The 17,765-nt window shown below is 35.1% G+C and overlaps 3 protein-coding genes across 4 annotated transcripts; all 3 read right to left on the bottom strand.

Moving 5' to 3' along the window:
- Window positions 1-376: 376 nt before the first annotated feature.
- LOC136824246 (uncharacterized) lies at window positions 377-7,364 on the bottom strand. Of its 2 annotated transcripts, none has more exons than XM_067080417.1 (9): window positions 7,306-7,364; window positions 5,872-5,955; window positions 5,521-5,595; window positions 5,057-5,145; window positions 4,373-4,478; window positions 4,076-4,181; window positions 3,071-3,168; window positions 2,585-2,689; window positions 377-898 (listed from the first exon to the last, which is right to left on the bottom strand). In XM_067080417.1, exons 2-9 carry the CDS (start codon window positions 5,920-5,922, stop codon window positions 536-538), a joined length of 993 nt encoding a protein of 330 aa, XP_066936518.1. In that variant the 5' UTR covers window positions 5,923-5,955; window positions 7,306-7,364; the 3' UTR covers window positions 377-535. The 2 variants fall into 2 exon arrangements, with proteins under 2 accessions (XP_066936518.1, XP_066936517.1); XM_067080416.1 differs by lacking the exon at window positions 7,306-7,364 and adding an exon at window positions 6,715-7,292.
- On the bottom strand, window positions 7,072-17,736 carry LOC136824238 (uncharacterized). Its single transcript, XM_067080411.1, has 9 exons — window positions 17,661-17,736; window positions 17,400-17,513; window positions 17,151-17,198; window positions 9,290-9,330; window positions 8,471-8,552; window positions 7,990-8,015; window positions 7,673-7,704; window positions 7,306-7,364; window positions 7,072-7,157 (listed from the first exon to the last, which is right to left on the bottom strand). Exons 1-9 carry the CDS (start codon window positions 17,701-17,703, stop codon window positions 7,072-7,074), a joined length of 531 nt encoding a protein of 176 aa, XP_066936512.1. The 5' UTR covers window positions 17,704-17,736.
- Window positions 11,911-15,778, bottom strand: LOC136824251 (uncharacterized). Its single transcript, XM_067080420.1, has 2 exons — window positions 15,440-15,778; window positions 11,911-15,273 (listed from the first exon to the last, which is right to left on the bottom strand). The coding sequence occupies exons 1-2, from the start codon at window positions 15,776-15,778 to the stop codon at window positions 11,911-11,913; spliced, it is 3,702 nt and encodes a 1,233-aa protein (XP_066936521.1).
- Window positions 17,737-17,765: the final 29 nt, after the last annotated feature.

The raw sequence follows: 17,765 nt of genomic DNA, 5'->3' as shown, positions 1-17,765 counted from the left end.
AAAGATGTTTATCAATAGAGATGTCAAATAAAAGAATGTTTAAAACACAGCTGATTGGCTTATGTTTAGAAACTCTCTATTATTTCATTAAAACCTCAGTGCGCATTTCAATATTCAAAACAAGAGCAGTGCTCATATACCGAAAAGTAGGAGTTTTACGCTCGAAACGAAGGAAGATATGACGTAGCCTATATATAATATGGCTTCTGACCCCCTATAGCAATTTTTCCCTTATTGATTTCTCACCGGCTTAAAAGTTCAAAATGAAAATGCCCCCATCCCCCACTAGATGAAACTACTACCTGTGAAACTTAATATCTGAAAATCAATATCTCATAGATAGCCTTGGACTTGTTTTATGTTTCTCAAAGGAAAACAAGGACTTTTGAATGATATGAATGAATCCTCTCTTAATAAGGGATATTAGAAGACCCAAGATAGAAAGCCCCCCATTTTAAAAAGGCATTTTTTGAGTCCCCTTATTTTAAGAAGGGAGGGGGGGGGGGGCAGAAACCATGTAACCACAAACAAATCATCAATTCAACACACTAATGTCAATACCTAGATCCTCCAGTTTTTCTTGATGACTGACTTCGATGGTTTTGAAGTCTTTGGAGATCTTTATCTTATCATTAACGATATTGATTTTTGTTGTGCATTTTCTATCCGGGTGGTAATTGCAGACGTAGTTGACAAAAGTGCTGGGGTCGTCTGTGATCTTACCACCCTTTCTCGGACCCAGCATCTTCTGTACAAGTACCATGTCGTATGGCGCTTCCAATGGCGCGTTTTTGATTGGTACACTACACCCGTAGCATTTGGAAATTTTTCTGTTTTTTCGTTGACGGATCAACGTCTCGCCAACTTCCAAAGCAAGGATTTCATCTTGGACCACCGGCTGAACAATTAGAAAAATATGAAATTCAATTAAAGGAACACTTGATAAGAGAGATAAAGAAAAAGGCAAGTTTTAATCTGATGGAATTTTTGTCTTCTTATGTCTTTTATTACACAAAGAGCAATACAATCCAAGGAAATGTCATATATTGCTTATTTTAAGGCTAAGTTCTAAACCTTTCTAAATACTTTAGGGGAAGAAACTTTCGCAGTAAGTTAAGTTTCATTGATTTCACTCCATTCTATAACAAATTGACTTCGAGGCATTGTCTCTTATTACCGAGTTTATGTATTTGCACTTTTAAGGACGGTAGAGTGACTGATGCGATTTGGAAAAACCCGCAATTCTGCCCCGCAAAATCGAGGACGGTAAAACTGCTGATTTACCGTCGTCTTCAGCTGGTCAGGATCTACTCAAATTAGAACCTTACCGTCTCCGTCGCTGAAAAACACACATACATAAACTCGCTAATGAAAGCTATGGCCCGGCCAAAGATTCTGAAAGTAACAGCTGACTCATCAAAAATCATAAAATATTTTTTCTAGCCTTGATAAAATGTTTGATTCCTTGAAAATTTTGTTCCCTATCTATAGTGTAGACCATAATGAAAGGTCCTTTTGACCAGGGGTAGAAACATTTTTCGAAAAAGGGTAGAGGCCAAAGTCTAAACTCGGGTAAATTAATGCGTGTCCAAATTTTCGTTAATTCTTCGGACCCATCGTCACCCCTCCTAGCATAATAAATTATACCTTTAAAGAAGCGCATTACGATGTAGAACATGAAAATCGGTGTTACTTAAATTTAGGTTTTGCCAATTTTGCGAAAAACCACAAAAACCAAAAAATGCTGACGTCAGCAAAACTTTATTTTTAAATAACTCCAGTTTGGCTAATGGTATGAACATGAAATTTGCACCAAAGTTGCACATCATTAAAAGGATCATTTTGAAGAAAAATTTTTTTAAAATTTTGCTGATGTCTGCACTTTATTGCAAATTTTCGTATTTTGCTGATTTCTGCTGACGTCAGCAAAATTTGAAAAAAAAGATTATGCAAAAATGTTTTTATTAATGATATGCAACTTTGGTCCAAATTTCATGTTTATACCATTAGCCAAACTGGAGTTATTTAAAAAACAAGTTTTGCTGACGTCAGCATTTTTTGGTTTTTGCGGTTTTTCGCAAAATTGGCAAAACCTAAATTTAAGTAACACCGATTTTCATGTTCTACATCGTAATGCACTTCTTTAAAGGTATAATTTATTATGCTAGGAGGGGTGATGATGGGTCCGAAGAATTAACGAAAATTTGGACACGCATTAATTTACCCGAGAAGTCTGTTCACGATAAGTGTGCAGTTTTTTTTTGTTTTGTCTATAACCTTTGGTACCGTTGGAAAGATGTTGATGAGTGGAATAAATAAGTTTATTTTTTAATTTTCGAAAAACTTATAGAGTTATAACTATCATTTTCACAGGAATGAAACTTTGATCTTAGAACGTCGTTACTGAAAGTATTCAATCAATAAGAAAATATCAAACAAAGTTTACAGCTGATTGGCCCCAAGTTGTTTTTTTTGTTCTTTTTTCACACTTATCGTGAACAGAGTTTAGCATAATAGTTCACCTCGTGGTATAGATTTTCATCAGTTGAAAGAGACGAATATTTTGGTTGTACCGAGTACTTACTTTGTTGCAATAAAAGGAGACGTTTTTCAGGTGCTCGGTGCTCCTTCTTATTCCAAGACAAACCCCATGGTACCACATTTCTGGCTCACATTTGTCACAACATACCTATCAAAGAAAAGTATCGAAATGAAAATGTCGTTAAATTTGTTGAAAATAACATTTAAAGGACCGGTAAACATTTTCACATTTAAGAAGAGAACTAGTAAATTGTACTCAAACTTGTCTAATCGATTCATATCTAACCTACTAGCCGGATAGAAGTCGAGATAAATACGAATCTAAAATCGATGTGTCTCTGAAAAAATATACTAATGGGAGTTAGAAAATATACTCCTGAAGACCCAAACATATGGTAAAAATAGGCTGTTTAGAGAAAAAATTTCTTTCATTTCCGCAAGTGGGATTTTTTTTCAAAAATTAATATAAACAGGTCCGGTTAGGCACCCGAGCGTGAATGTCTTCCTAACTTTCTAAATTAATAATTACCCATCCCCATTCCTTCGGGTTCGTTCCTGCACGTTTTGATGGTGGTGGTGAGGTTCGATCACATAAGCGGCATATATTTCTGCACCAATCACCGTCACCTGTTATTGAATCATGTGTGAACATTAAATAAAACAATCTACAGCGACACAATAGCTGTTTAAAAATAACCCCAACCTTCTGACTTTAAATACACTAAAAAAATTATATTAATTAATTAGCCTAGAATGTGCCTCAAGGCACAGAGGAAAAAGTTTGATAGTTAAAGTTCGAGATAGCGGGTGTTCGAGACTGTTGCGTTGTGTTGACTGTAATACAAGTACTAGCCAACAAGCTTCCAAATATACTTACTCCTTAAAAATTTCCACTGAAAAGCTTAAAATTCATCCAATTTTTACAGATACAGAATACATGAATACATGAAAGCTTTTTTCAATTTTTTACGTCAAAACAGATTTTGACGTGACTACCACTACCTTAAAGGAACAAATTTTTGCGGAAAGAAAATTTAACCAAAATCAGCCAAATCGATTTCCCGCCAAAAATTTATTCTTTCCTCCATCCGCCAAATTAAATTTCTGTCAAATTTATTTTATTTAACGCATTCCCCAAATTGGTGCTATTTCAAGCCTTAAAACAGGTTTTTTTGTTTATTTGATAACGATTTTGGCCAAAAATACCCTGCAACCGCCAAATTAAATTCCCTTCAAATTTAATTTTTCCAGCCATCCGCCAAATTAAATTCCCGCCAAAATTTCTTCCTTTAAGGTACAACGAATACACAGCAAAAAAATTCTGAAATATCCACCATTGTACACTGATCCCCCAGTGTATTGCAACGCAGTCAATATTTGAACATAAAAAAGAGCGGAGTTTGGATAATCTAAATATATTGTAATAGTCGCGTTTTGTGGATAATAATCACTATTTAAAAGATCTACCAGGGAGGATGCTATCTCTCACTTGCATTTCAAAATTCTCTCCTACAGCAACAAAAATTTTGCTTACCGCCTATTTGTATGAGGTTGATAGCAATTTCGCGGCGAAAATCATTCATGTCACATGATGAAATGTTGGCTGGAAGATCTTCCCCCTTCAAGATACACTCTGCAAACTATTAAAACATAATGAAACGTATTTAAAAAAAGCAGTAAACAAAGCATAACTATTTTGGATGCAGAGAAAACATGCTAAAATACCTAACTATTAGAGACCTGAGAGTAAGTTTGAATTCAAGGACACCTGTCAGAACATCTGATGTCGAAGTAGTGAATTTTATTAGTTCCAGCACAAGGAAAACCTTACCTTTAAGCAAAACGCGCCACATGATATCATATCAGTTTGTTTCGGGTGTTGGGTTGAATTTATTTGCCACGTTTGTACACCTTCGAAATGTCTTGTCATGCTTGCCCTAAAAAGGTAGAAAAGATTCAGTCAAAGTTTGCAGAGGGTATGAGCCTCCTAGGTTTATTTCATCCCCCTATATACCCATTCCCCTTCTGTAATGAAATGTTATCCTCCTTTTTTTAAGGAAATTCGTTTCGAAGAAAATCCGTTTCGAAGGAAACTCGCTTAACCACCTACCAAAATTATTAAGAAAGAGTACGAAGTAGGGATGCACACTATGTCAAGTACTACAAGGCTACAAGAAAGTCTTCTTATTCATAAAAGACAATCGAAACTGCTGAAAGTAGCCTAGTGGTCAGATGGAATCTTTAACAGCGTGACAAAACACAATATACTTATACAGCAAAGCTTTTAAGCTTGGTCCTCATTTGTTGAAAAAATCATGGTAGTGAGGACAACAAAGACATAATTTCTAGACGCACGCGCCTAAGGACTCGACGCGCGCGTCTAATGTTAGACGCGGGCGTCTAGTGATTAGACGCGATTTTTTCAATAAGTGAGGACCAAGCTTTAAGGACTCGACGCGGGCGTCTAGTGATTAGACGCGATTTTTTCAACAAGTGAGGACCAAGCTTTACTTACTCCCAAAGTTGTTTTGTTTGCCTTAATGTGGATCTAGTTTCACCAAAAGGATCTACCAATAATACCTCGCGTTGTTTTGGGTAAATGACCTAAATTTAAAGAACATCCTCTGATCTAAGGTAATGAATCATAATAATTAATGGATCCTAATTTCCACCCTTTCTATTCAGTGCATACTAGCTGAGTAGCCTTAGAGTCAGTGGAGATGAAGTATATAATTAATTATAAGAATATCTTTATAAGAATACGAGACTGAACTTTGGATAAAATCAAGAACAAATTAACAATCCGAGCCTAGGAATTTCCAGGAAATCTTAGAACCACTGCTGCCCCTCATTCAAAAACAATTCAAAGTCTGCTCATAACACTTATAAATAACAAATATTACCGATTTTGTAAAAGAAGTTTTACACATGATTTTTATGCATAACGTTAATTTTTAAACGGTTAATATAATTGCTCACCATAAGACGCCAATGCTTGGCTGAAGAATACAATCCAATCAATTGCTCGTTGGAAAATAACTCCTGAAATTTTTTCTACATTTGGAAGGAATTTTATATTTAAATGGAAGCTTTGATTTAACAATGATTAAGCTTAAGGAAAAGTTCGGAATTTCAAAATAGCAATTTCATGGTTTTGTAGAACTTTAGCAAAACTTGAACCGTGGTAGCGAGGTGAAATGGATCGATGTGAGGGATCTGAAGGACCTAAGTAAGTTTGAAGAAATTTAAAGAACAAACTCTGATCTAAGGTAATGGATCATAATGATTAATGGATCCTAAGTTCCATCCTTTCTGCTCAAATAACATTACCTTGTAATTCGGAGAAAGGAAAGGGCGATCTTCATTCATCAAGTTGCTCATTATTCCAGTTTCGATGTAACTAAATCGAGGATTCTAAAAAAGAAAATCATTACTTGAAAGTGGATAAAATCAAGTGAAAATAATACCTTAATGCCCTTAATTTTCGCGCGCCTTTTATTTTCGATCCCTTTAATTTTCGCGCACCCCTTAAAAATGACCTTTCGCGCACCCTTTAATTTTCGCGCAACCCTATTATAATTTGCTTCTCTTTACATATTTTACGTATCTTTTTCTGGTCGTTTTCTAGTCAAATCCTCATAGAAAAGTCTCCATAAGGCGGACACTTTAAGTAGCGGACACTAATCTGTTTCCCCAATGGTGTCCAATAATTAGAGGCTCCACTGTACTATGAATATCATATTTTTATCAAAAATCATGATTAATTGGTTTTATTAATTTATTTGCTAATTCGTGCACCTTTAATTTGGGACAAGCTGGAGTTTATACAAGCTCATATTTGATTTGGTTGGTCGTTAAGATGTAATAAAAGAATCTTAGTACTTTTTCTAAAGAACGCGTCATCTCATTACTTTAAATGACCAATTAGTGAAGTATCTTGTAAAAACTCCATGACATCTCTTTAATTTTCGCGCGGCCTAGTGCGCAAAAATAGGCCTTTTTCGCGCACCCTTTAATTTCCGCACAGTGGTAGTGCGCGAAAATTAAGGGCATTAAGGGCTAAAAAATTCAAATCGTTTGAAAAAAGGTTTAGATTATATCGGGTGTTAAACATTCATTTAATGCTCAATTTTTAAAAGTTTTATACAAAAAAAGTATTGGTTAGATTCTCACATGTTGGGCAAAGTAATATTTCATTTGCGAATCAATTACGGTGTCATTTAACCAATGCTCCATTATTGACTGCAAATTCTCAGCAAACAAGGTATTGCCGTATGGCTTGCATATGACGATATTCTTTTCCAGCTTTATGGCCTTGTCAAGAACTCGAAAGAAAGAAAAATGGTATATATAGAAATTATCCAACTAAAAAATATATGACTGATTGATAATGAACATTAATTTTTTCCTCTCAAACCTAGTATCTTTAGTTTTATAAAATAAAAAGATCATCTGCTCAAACGACTACAATTTAAATATAGAATATAGAAAAACGAAACCGTTGCATTGAATTTATTTAGAAGTTATTCGTCATCGTTTCTGAAAGCTATAGTATTTTTCCTTTGAAATACCTTCACTTGGTGCCAATCTAACGAAGCAGCTATCACTCTTTGATCCTTTAATAGATGAAATATACATTCAATTAAATGCATATTTTCCATTTAAGAGTTTCATTACGGGATTTTTAGCAAACTTTAGCAAAATTTTTACTCAACCAAAATTTCTGGTCACTCTTTAAACGTCGACTTTTTAATCTTCTCTCACCTGAACATCTTTGAAAAGTCACATTTGCCTTTGTACATTCTTCTTCCTCTGAGTCGTCTCTGCAAAAATACGAGGGTAAATAAAAGTTTAGACTAATAACTACTAAATTGAAACAATGGCAACAATCTTAGACTCAAAACAGACGAGACATTGAAACAAACCAAGTACAAAAAGAAAATGAGGAGTGGCAAGATGAAGACAAAGCTTACAGTCAGGTTTAGCAGATACCACTGAACTGATGGTTAAAAGTACAAGCAAAACTAAAGTACCATAATTAATGGACACATTGGAGTTATCATCATGTTCTAGTATAAATTTCTAATAAGAATTTAGGATAGACACAAAAAAATAAACAACAAATACTAACATTTGAACTACCAAGTTTTTCAACGTAGGAAACTGAAAACAAATTAAAAGGATATAAATAGTAGAGGCTTTAATGGTCGAATTGTTCAAATTGTGAACAGTCGGTCAAACTTTGCACAAAATATTCCCAGCATTACATTATTTTTCAAAAGATCATTTATAAGAGGTTGTGAGAAAGTAAATATTTTCATCAAAAATTAAGGCTAGGGACTTTGAGAGCAAAAATATCAACGTTGTAGTTTTTGAGGGGTAAGCATATTGATTCTCAGCCCGATTTTAACGAATGATCATAAAAGTCCGAAGATTTTGTTACATTACCTTGCTTGCAACGTCCTTGTCAATCTCTAAAAAATGTGTAATACAATTCAATCTACATTAAAGGGACTTATTTTGGCGAATGACTTAAAAATCATATTTTTTCTGCTTTATTATTAGAATTTTTGTCGGAATGAGGGCGAGAACTTATTTTGGCGAGCGAACGCAATAGTTAATTTTGGTGCGAATTTTTTCTCAATTCGCAAAATTCGCCAAAAATAAGTTCCCTTAAAATTCAATTGTAATTTTTTCTTCACAACTTTTGAACGTGTGAAGCAAATTTAAAGTAAGATAGCTCAAAATTTAGGTTAGCCTTCCTCTTTTCCATTGGTGAAAAGTTTGAATCTGAAGCATTTATAGTTTTTCAGAATTTTGATTCAAACTTGTTCCGGTTTTCTTTAAACACCTGGTAATAAAGAAGATTATTTAGAAATTGAAATTGAAAAAAGCCTCGAATGATAATAGAATGTTTCACCATTTTTACCTTCAACGCTTTCTAAAAGAGTTTCATCATACGCATTGATAATCGGATCAACCAATGGAATCATTTCATCGTCGTCATCACCCTGAAATGGTTATTATTTTGATTACTTTCACGACAACAGCTTTTAAATGAAATAGCTCTACATTCAAAAATATTCTGAGTATTCATTTTGATTTGAATTCGTTAAAAAACTGCAAAATTTAAAATCACAATACAAGGAACCCTTGGTAGAATACAGTATCGTGGTTATTCAAATTCAACACGTGGCAATAAATAATTATTTTGGACGCTACGTGAGAAAAGTTTCAAAAAGATTAATTGCAATATTTCAGCGTGCAAAGTACGCCTTAATAATTTTAAGTAAAATTAGATTGGAAGCGCTAAATTGGAGGCAAAAGTATTTATTGATTGGGTGGACACGGCGTACCAGAATCTGTCTGCAAATCCCACTATGATTCAAAATTAATTCGAAGTATGCGGGATCACGTCATCTCACCCCACAAAGGTCAGAAACGGTGAATTCTTACAAAGGCTCATGCAAAATGCATTGACTGATCTGGAGAAGTAGCCAGAAGATGACGAAGAACCGTTTGATTTGTAATTTTGAGTCTTTTGAAAGAAAAAAGTAAAAATGAAATTTTCTTGTCTAATGTCCAAGGCTTGACCACGCGTAGTAATTAGAGTAAAATTAATTTGGAAGAACTTCGGATACGCACGTTAATAATTAGAGTACGATTAATTACGATTTTTCACCAAAAACAGGGTACGCGTTAAATTTGAATACGCGTTAAATTATAAAAAACCACGGTAGATAGTTACCGTTTCGATCTTTCTTTTCTTGTAGTTGCTGCTGCAGCTCACTAAAAAAGAATGATATCAACTTTTATCATAGGAGGAAGGACAAGATTTGAAGATACCTTAAGAAAAGAAATTTTTGTGCACATTTAATTTTGCATTCTGCTATTTAAAGATTGCCACGTTTTTGTGTGAATTTGTGCTGTTGTATAAAATCTTTCACCATATCCTCTTATGATAAATTGTGCTGTCAATGGAGCAAAAATACCACTTGTTACGTTGACCAAAACAGCAAACTTCTCACACAAGAAAATGCAGTCAAGCGTCTGTGTACATCACAGTTCAAAACAGTTATATTTTTTGATTGCTCAAAGTTTAAGAAAATTACATTACTTTTTATCGAAAACACGAAATTCCCTAGAGGTCATAAAAATTATACAAAAGGGAAATACAAAAGAACATTAAAACAATAAGTCGATTCTCCAGTCGATTAACTTCGCGTTAATTGTCAAAACAACACAATTAAGTCCGTAACATGGCTCCCCTCAAGAGCCCATATTTGGGTCTTGAACCAATGGCGGGGAATCCTCCGGTAATAGTAAAACCACTTTCGTAATTGGTCGTTCCAATTCGCTGTCCTTTGTCTTGATTGAAAGGGATCGTACTCGATTGTCACTGCCTTTGAAAACTTTTGTCACTCTACCCAATGGCCATTTGTTTCTCGTTATGTATTCGTTGTCAGGTTTGAGTAGCACAATGTCGTTCAGTTTGAAATTTCGTTTAGATGATAACCATTTCGTTCGTGATTGCAGTGTTGTAAGAAATTCCTTTCTCCAACGTTGCCAAAACTCGTTTGTCAGATGTTGTACTCTCTTCCAATACCTACGAGAAAAAACATAAGGTTGGTCAAAATTTCCTGGAGGAGGTAGGACAACATCAGATTTTGTTGTCAACAAATTACTAGGGGATAAAGGGGCCAGACTCATGGGGTCGTTCAAACATTGTACAGTGAGAGGACGAGTGTTCAAAACATTCTCAACTTCACATAGCAAAGTTCGCAGAGATTCGTCATTCAAACTTTTACCATGGGTTAATAGGATACCACTCAAAATTTGTTTGGCAGAACGTATTTGGCGCTCCCAAACTCCACCATGATGAGAAGCACTTGGTGGATTGAATTCCCATTCAACCCAAGAACAGTCTTGGCCAACGAGAAAATCCTTCACTTTATCCCAATCCATCTTTTGAAGTTCACGTTTCATTTCATTGTCTGCACCCACAAAATTGGTACCATTATCACTCCTCAGATACTTCACACTCCCTCTTCTAGACATGAACCTTCTCAGTGCCAAAATAAAGGAATCAGTTTCAAGGCTGTTCACTGTTTCAACATGAGCAGCTCTAGATGCTAAACAAGTAAAAAAATTACACCATGCCTTTTTACAACAGACCGTCTATCCTTTATCTCATAAGGGCCAAAAAGATCAACTCCAGAGTAAGAAATGGAGGATGAGAATCCACTCGAAAAGAAGGGAGATCACTCATGAATTGTGTAGCTGTTTTTCCTCGTAACTTTCGACACGAAACACACTTAAAAATCACCCTTTTACATAAGGAATTCAGATGCAAAATCCACAAACCAGCTTGTCGAATGGCATTAAGAGTAATACCTCTACCAGCATGGAATACCTTCTCATGATAAAACAAAACAATTTTTTGAGATAAAGGTGAATCTTTCGGAAGAATAATAATGGATGTTTCTCATCAAAGGCCAAACTTGAATGCTTTAAAACGACCACCAACTCTTAGAATTCCTCTATGATCAAGAAAAGGATTCAGAGAACACAATTTTATATCCTTTCTACCTGTTTTCACAGCGTTGATGCTTTCAGCAAAATAAAAAGTTTGGACCATTTTTACCAAAGAAACAAAGGACTCAGCAATATCCTGAGATGTCAAGGCGTACACCTTGTCAGATTGATGACGTAACTTCATTTGATGAATTCTACCCCTACGTAACTTAAGTCTTTGGATATAAAGAAGAATGTAAGCTAAAACACGTTTCATTTTGGCAAATGAAGAAATATTGCTTTCAAAATAAGAAACAATACGATTATCAAGTGGCTTCTTAATCACATAACAGGAAACGTTTTGTTTTCAATTCCGCATCATCTTCAGACAGGGGGAAAGATTCTTCAACAAGAGGAAGATTCAACTCACGTAAAAAGCTAGGACCATTGAACCAAAGATCTTCACTATCCTTACCGGCTCTCAAACCTCTAGCACCACAGTCTGCAGGATTTGACTTAGAATCGACATGATACCAATCTACCTTTTCAGTATGGGAAGTTATCATTGACACACGATTTGCAACAAATAATCGAAAACGTTTACATTCGTTATTGATATAGCCTAAAACTATTGTACTATCAGAATAGAAATATTGGTGATCGATTTTCAAATCTAACTCCTTCACAACGAAGGAATTCATATTGGATGACAAAGTTGCTGCTTGCAATTCCAAACGTGGTGTAGAAACTTTTTTCAGTGGGGCTACTCTAGATCTACCATAGAGAAAAGAACAATGAACCTTATCAGTCACATCGATGAGACGCAAATAGCTACAATGACCATACCCAACATCACTAGCATCTGAAAAATGGTACTGAAGCATTTCGAATAGGATTATCTCCTTGATTGAAACGACGTGGCAAAGATAAAGATTCAATGCAAGGCAAAGAAGATTTCCAAGATTCCCATTTGTTAGCAATTTCATCTTGTAAAACTGAATCCCAACTGTACTTCGAAAGACCTTGCAGAATACGTTTTCCCTCTAGCAGAAATGGAGATAACACACCAATTGGATCATAAATACTGCTTAAAGTAGATAACATTCCTCTCTTCGTCGATGGAGTAGACTTCAAATTAATCTTGAAAACGAATTTGTCAGAGCCAATGTCCCAGGTCACACCTAACAATTTTTCAGTCAACTCTTTATCCGATGGAACATCGTATGAAACAGAGTCAGATTTAATATCATCTGAAGAAAGCTCACTCAAACATTCAGGATGACTACTTACAAATTTAGTCAAATGAAAACTACCTTTCATACACATGTCAGAAATAGACTTGACAGAAGAACGAGCAATTTCAATAGAAGGATAAGACTTTAAGAAATCATCAACATAAAAATCTCTTTCAACGGAACATTTGGCTTCAGGTCCAAACAAAGACTCGTTTTCCTTAGCAGTCCTTTTTAAAGCATAGGAACAGACACTAGGAGAGGAGGTGGCTCCAAAAGGATGAACGGTCATCTCATAAGTCGAAATAGGATTTTCTACGTTACCATCCTCCCACCATAGAAATCTAACATATTTTCTATCAACAATAGGTAACTTCACCTGGTAAAACATTTTTTCAATGTCACCGGTCACAGCAACAGGGTTTTCACGAAATCTTGTTAAGACACCAATAAGCTTATTTGTCAAATCAGGACCCTGTAGTAGACAGCGATTTAAAGAAGTACCATTGCACTTTGCACTCAGATCAAACACAACACGAATCTTATTTTTTGTTGGATGATAAACACCATGATGGGGTATGTACCAACAATCATCATCAGATATATCACTATCATTGATTTTCCTAGCATAGTTGGATTTGAGCATGAGGTCAAAATATTCCAAGTAATCACATTTGAATTCAGAATTCAATTGTAGCTTTCGTTTCAAAGATTCTAACCTTTTCATAGCCATATTCCTATTGTTAGAAGGTAAATCCTTTTCATCACGAAATGGAAAAGGAATGATGTAATGACCTTTTTCAAAAGAGATTCGTTCATCCATGATCTTAAGAAATTTCAAATCTTCTTGAGAAACCTTATCAGGCAAATTCCCAGGTATTAAATCGACATGTTCAATTTCATACAATTTTTTCATCATATCTTCAATGGAATGATCATGTAACTGATTCTTTGGCACAAATCTCTGAACAACTTCAGAAACCCCAATTCGGTGACAACTTAAAACGTTTGGATGAGCATCATCTTCCTTCGGACCAACAACACACCAGCCTAACTTCGTCAAATAGGCGTATGGACCGTCACCTTCACTCTTTATAACTTCATGAGGTTCTAAAGCCTTAGGACAATTCGCACCAATAATCAATCCAACCTTTTCATCACTTTCAACCTTTCCGACTTCACTAACGATTCCTTGCAGATAGGGCCAACGCTTCAATGATTCAGGTGTTGCCATTTCATTACTCATCACATCAATATCATCACGACTATAAGCTGATGGCAAATCAATCCAACACGAATACTTTCCATACTGTCCTTTTACAGAAAGATTAGACACTAAATGAGAATTTGTATATTCAAAGCCAGTGAGAGTAGAAACAGCAAGCTTAGTTTCAGTGGATGGAACAGATAATTGACTAAGAAGATCTTGGTGAATGAAAGTGCCTTGGCTACACGAATCAAGCAGAGCATAAGTTTTGAAATCATACTTAGAGTCAGAATGACGCACAACAATTGGAACAATACACATATTTATTGAATCCGAACAAGCAGTTGTAAAACTTTTCTTCACTTTCACTCCATCAGGCTGAATGACACTAGGGCTTGGCTTAACACAACCATGCGTTTCAGAAGTTTCAGATTTTATATCTCGCTCAGGCTGAGAAGACTTATTATCACTATCGGACTTAGGAAAATTTTCAGACTTCAAATCGTTATCAGATTTCACAAAGATGGTATGCAAACAAGTAGCATGACGACCATTACATAAGCTGCAGGGCTTTTTTGATTTGCAACGATGCGAGTTGTGACCAGTTTCTAAACAAGCAAAACAAATACGTTTTTTCAAAAGCAGCTGGAATTTCTCACGAGGTTTCAACCGTTTGAATGAATGACACTTTTCAAGAGGATGATCAGAGTTACAATTCTCACACTGAATCTTCACACCGAAATTTCTAAGTTTCTTCCCGCCACCGGATCTTTCTTGGGGCTTATCAAGGTTTTCACGTTCGCCCATAGCTTCTTTTGAAAAGAGTGGATCACTTGCCAAAGTAGCCTCCTTTTCAACAAACACAAGAATATCTTTAAGAGCAGCCTCTCTTTTTTCTCTGAGCCTTAAAGAAAACGATTCACGATTCCATCTTTCTCTCAAACCTACTGGCAACTTAGAAACAATCACAGCAATATTTTCAGGATTATCAAACGAATAACGATATTTTCCAGTAACAAGTTGACTACATTTCAAAAGAAAAGTATAAAGCTTTCTTAATTCAAAAGAATCACCATACTTAATATGCTTAAAAGAAGATAATTCTTTTCGATAAGAGATGAGAATCTTATAAGGATCGCCAAAACGAGAGAGCAACAATTCCTTGGCATAATTGTAACAGTCGCCTCCATCCTTGTGAATACATCCCTTTATCAATTCCTTAGCTTCACCTGATGTATACTTGATCAAAAGAATCAGCTTCGCTTTCTGATCACGAATCTTGGTCTCAACAACACTTTCAAAACAAGACATGAAAAAGTGAAACTCCAAGGGATTACCATCAAAAACATCAAGCGAAACTTCAGGAGCACTCTGCGAATCCAATAAATCACACAATCTATCAGCAGAATCTTCAGAAATGACAATAGGTTTTGATGAAGAAGTTTTAGAGGCTTTAGGTTGAAACACAACATTTGGCTTAGAATTTGACTCAGGCAAAACAACATCTTTGACAAAAGGAGTAGAAACTTTATAATCAGACGCTGGCAATTCTTCTTGTCCAGTACCGTCAGGAACGAAGGGAGCAGAAAAAGGTGAAAGTTTATTTTCAATCTTCAAAGACCTTTTAGAAAGATTTAAAGATTTGTTGTCACTTTCAAAATGGCTTTTATAAACTTGAACTCTAGCCTTTTGCTTTGCAATTTCTTTTGCCAAACCGTTTTCTTTGTCAGCGTCACGAACCACCTGATTTTTCTCAAATTCAGATTCAGCTTCTAAAAACTGCCAGAGTGACTTCAGCTTCAATCAATTTATTGGCATTAGAAGACGCATTTGATCGATGAGATTTCTTAGAACTGGAACTAGAACTTGAACCAGAACGAGAAGAAGAGTTTCGTGATCTAGACTTAGTTTCGTTAATTTCAGCAGGAATTTCAATGCTTCGAACCCATCTCGTAACAAAAGTTTTAAAACCAAAAATTCTTTTATCAATGTCCTCGAGCCAGTGAGTTTCGTACTTCGTAGGATCTTCAACAGCAGCACTAAATTTTTGATGGTTATAAGTGATATCAAGAAAAATGTTATCGACTAATTTCAATTCTTGTCGGACAATTTCGGCATTTGAAGGCTCTTTCATGAGAGAATCTATATACTCAATTTTCATAGTCAGTTCTGTTTCCAGAGCCGTAAGTTTTTCTGCAAAAAATTCAGCAAGTGGTTTTTTCTGTTTTTCAATAAGCCTTTTACTCCTCCGAATGGAGGGAATAGGTTCCGAATACATCGACATTTCAAAGAATTAAATATAAGTCTATAACCTTTTTCAACACTTAAGTGATTAACAAGGTTTGTTGTACAATTACAATTACAATTATCATACAACTCACAAAAGGAATTTCTAATCGAACAAGCTAATCACGAAACTGAAATTATCGAACTTAACCTTTTTCAAAAACTGAGGAACAAGGTTAAACCTGTGAACAAGCCACCAAAAAGAATCGAACTTAACCTTTATCAAAAACTGAGGAACAAGGTTAAACCTGTGAACAAGCCACCAAAAAGAATCAAACTTAACCTTTATCAAAAACTGAGGAACAAGGTTAAACCTGTGAACAAGTCACCAAAAAGATGAGTGGAAGTATAGCACTTCCTAGACCAAATTTAGACAGAAAACTGCCGTATAGAGACAAAAATTCAAAAATCAAAATCACTTGCAGACAAACGGGTCAACGAAGCGCAAAAACTCAGTATACAAAAAGGTTTTCTTTAAAAATCCAAGAAGGTACACAGACCTTCTGAAGGTAGACCAACCTTCGAAAAATTAAAAAAATAAAATTCAAAAAATCAAAAGTTCAAGCGACTCACAAGATATCAGAAAAATAAATAAAAAATTGATACAAAATTACCTTTACCGAATACTCACCATTCCATACTTACAACATAGAAATAAAAATGATGGTTCATTGAAACAGCAGCATCATCACTGCAAAAACACTTGTTTGATAATTGAACAGCAGACACACCTCTGCGACGAGCATAAAAATATAACGATGTCAATGGAGCAAAAATACCACTTGTTACGTTGACCAAAACAGCAAACTTCTCACACAAGAAAATGCAGTCAAGCGTCTGTGTACATCACAGTTCAAAACAGTTATATTTTTTGATTGCTCAAAGTTTAAGAAAATTACATTACTTTTTATCGAAAACACGAAATTCCCTAGAGGTCATAAAAATTATACAAAAGGGAAATACAAAAGAACATTAAAACAATAAGTCGATTCTCCAGTCGATTAACTTCGCGTTAATTGTCAAAACAACACAATTAAGTCCGTAACATGTGCGGTAACTTAATTTTGCGGATTAGGTAGAATTTTACCAAAATTTCTTCTCATAATCCTATTCATTACCCATTGTAAGTACTACTGCCAAAATTCGGTACCATCTCCAACCGGTCATATCTCCCGAACTAAGCCTTTTCAGGAACTCTCATTATAACCGTTAAAAGAGCATAAAATTTTGAAGAAAATAGGTTGGTTTCGGGCGCTGACTCTACTAAGTAGTAATTTCTATTTTGAAAAAAAGTGCAAAACCTCTGTTAAAGTATTGAAAATTGCATAATTTTACCAACATCAGACCAGATATAAATTAATTCAACATACCAGTAACATCTCTTTTCTTTTGTGAATCTGTTGAAACATTTGAAGGAACTAAGAAAGAATATATCACGATGTTAACATAATATCAATTTTTGTTTCATGTAGATTTTGGCTGAAATCTATTAATTCATTCTTGAGATCTTGAGATCCTAAATCTTAAGCTAATTCAGGTATAAAGAATACAAAGTAAGTCTTAAATTTTTAGATGCGCAGAACTTTATTTGGTAGCATTTCAAGATATGTTAATCTTACACTGTCCCGAAGAGATCGAATGTTTCTCCAACCATACTTGTGCTTGTTGCTCACGAAGAAGCTGGAGCTCTTGTAAAGACAGGCCATGTGTTCTTGAGAGTCTCTGTGAAGTTTCTGAATAAAAATTACACATACCAAATGTCGCAGCACCATGCATCGAATATAAAAGCTTTAGGAAAAATCCATTAAAGGCGGGTCGAAGGAAGTATGTAAAATAGGCACACACTGTTTAAAGATATGAAGAAAAAAATATTCCGTTACCTTTAAATTTAATGTCAACGATGGGTTCGTAGTGTTGGCCCATCTTATGAAGGTGAATTTTGCCATTTAATGGAGCAACATTCTTGAGTGGCTCTCGATATACAA

Source organism: Clytia hemisphaerica, unplaced genomic scaffold, assembly GCF_902728285.1.
Source record: "Clytia hemisphaerica strain Z4C2 unplaced genomic scaffold, Clytia hemisphaerica genome assembly, whole genome shotgun sequence".
In the NCBI taxonomy this organism is placed as follows: Eukaryota; Metazoa; Cnidaria; class Hydrozoa; order Leptothecata; family Clytiidae; genus Clytia; species Clytia hemisphaerica.
This window is presented reverse-complemented; position numbering and strand designations above follow the sequence as displayed.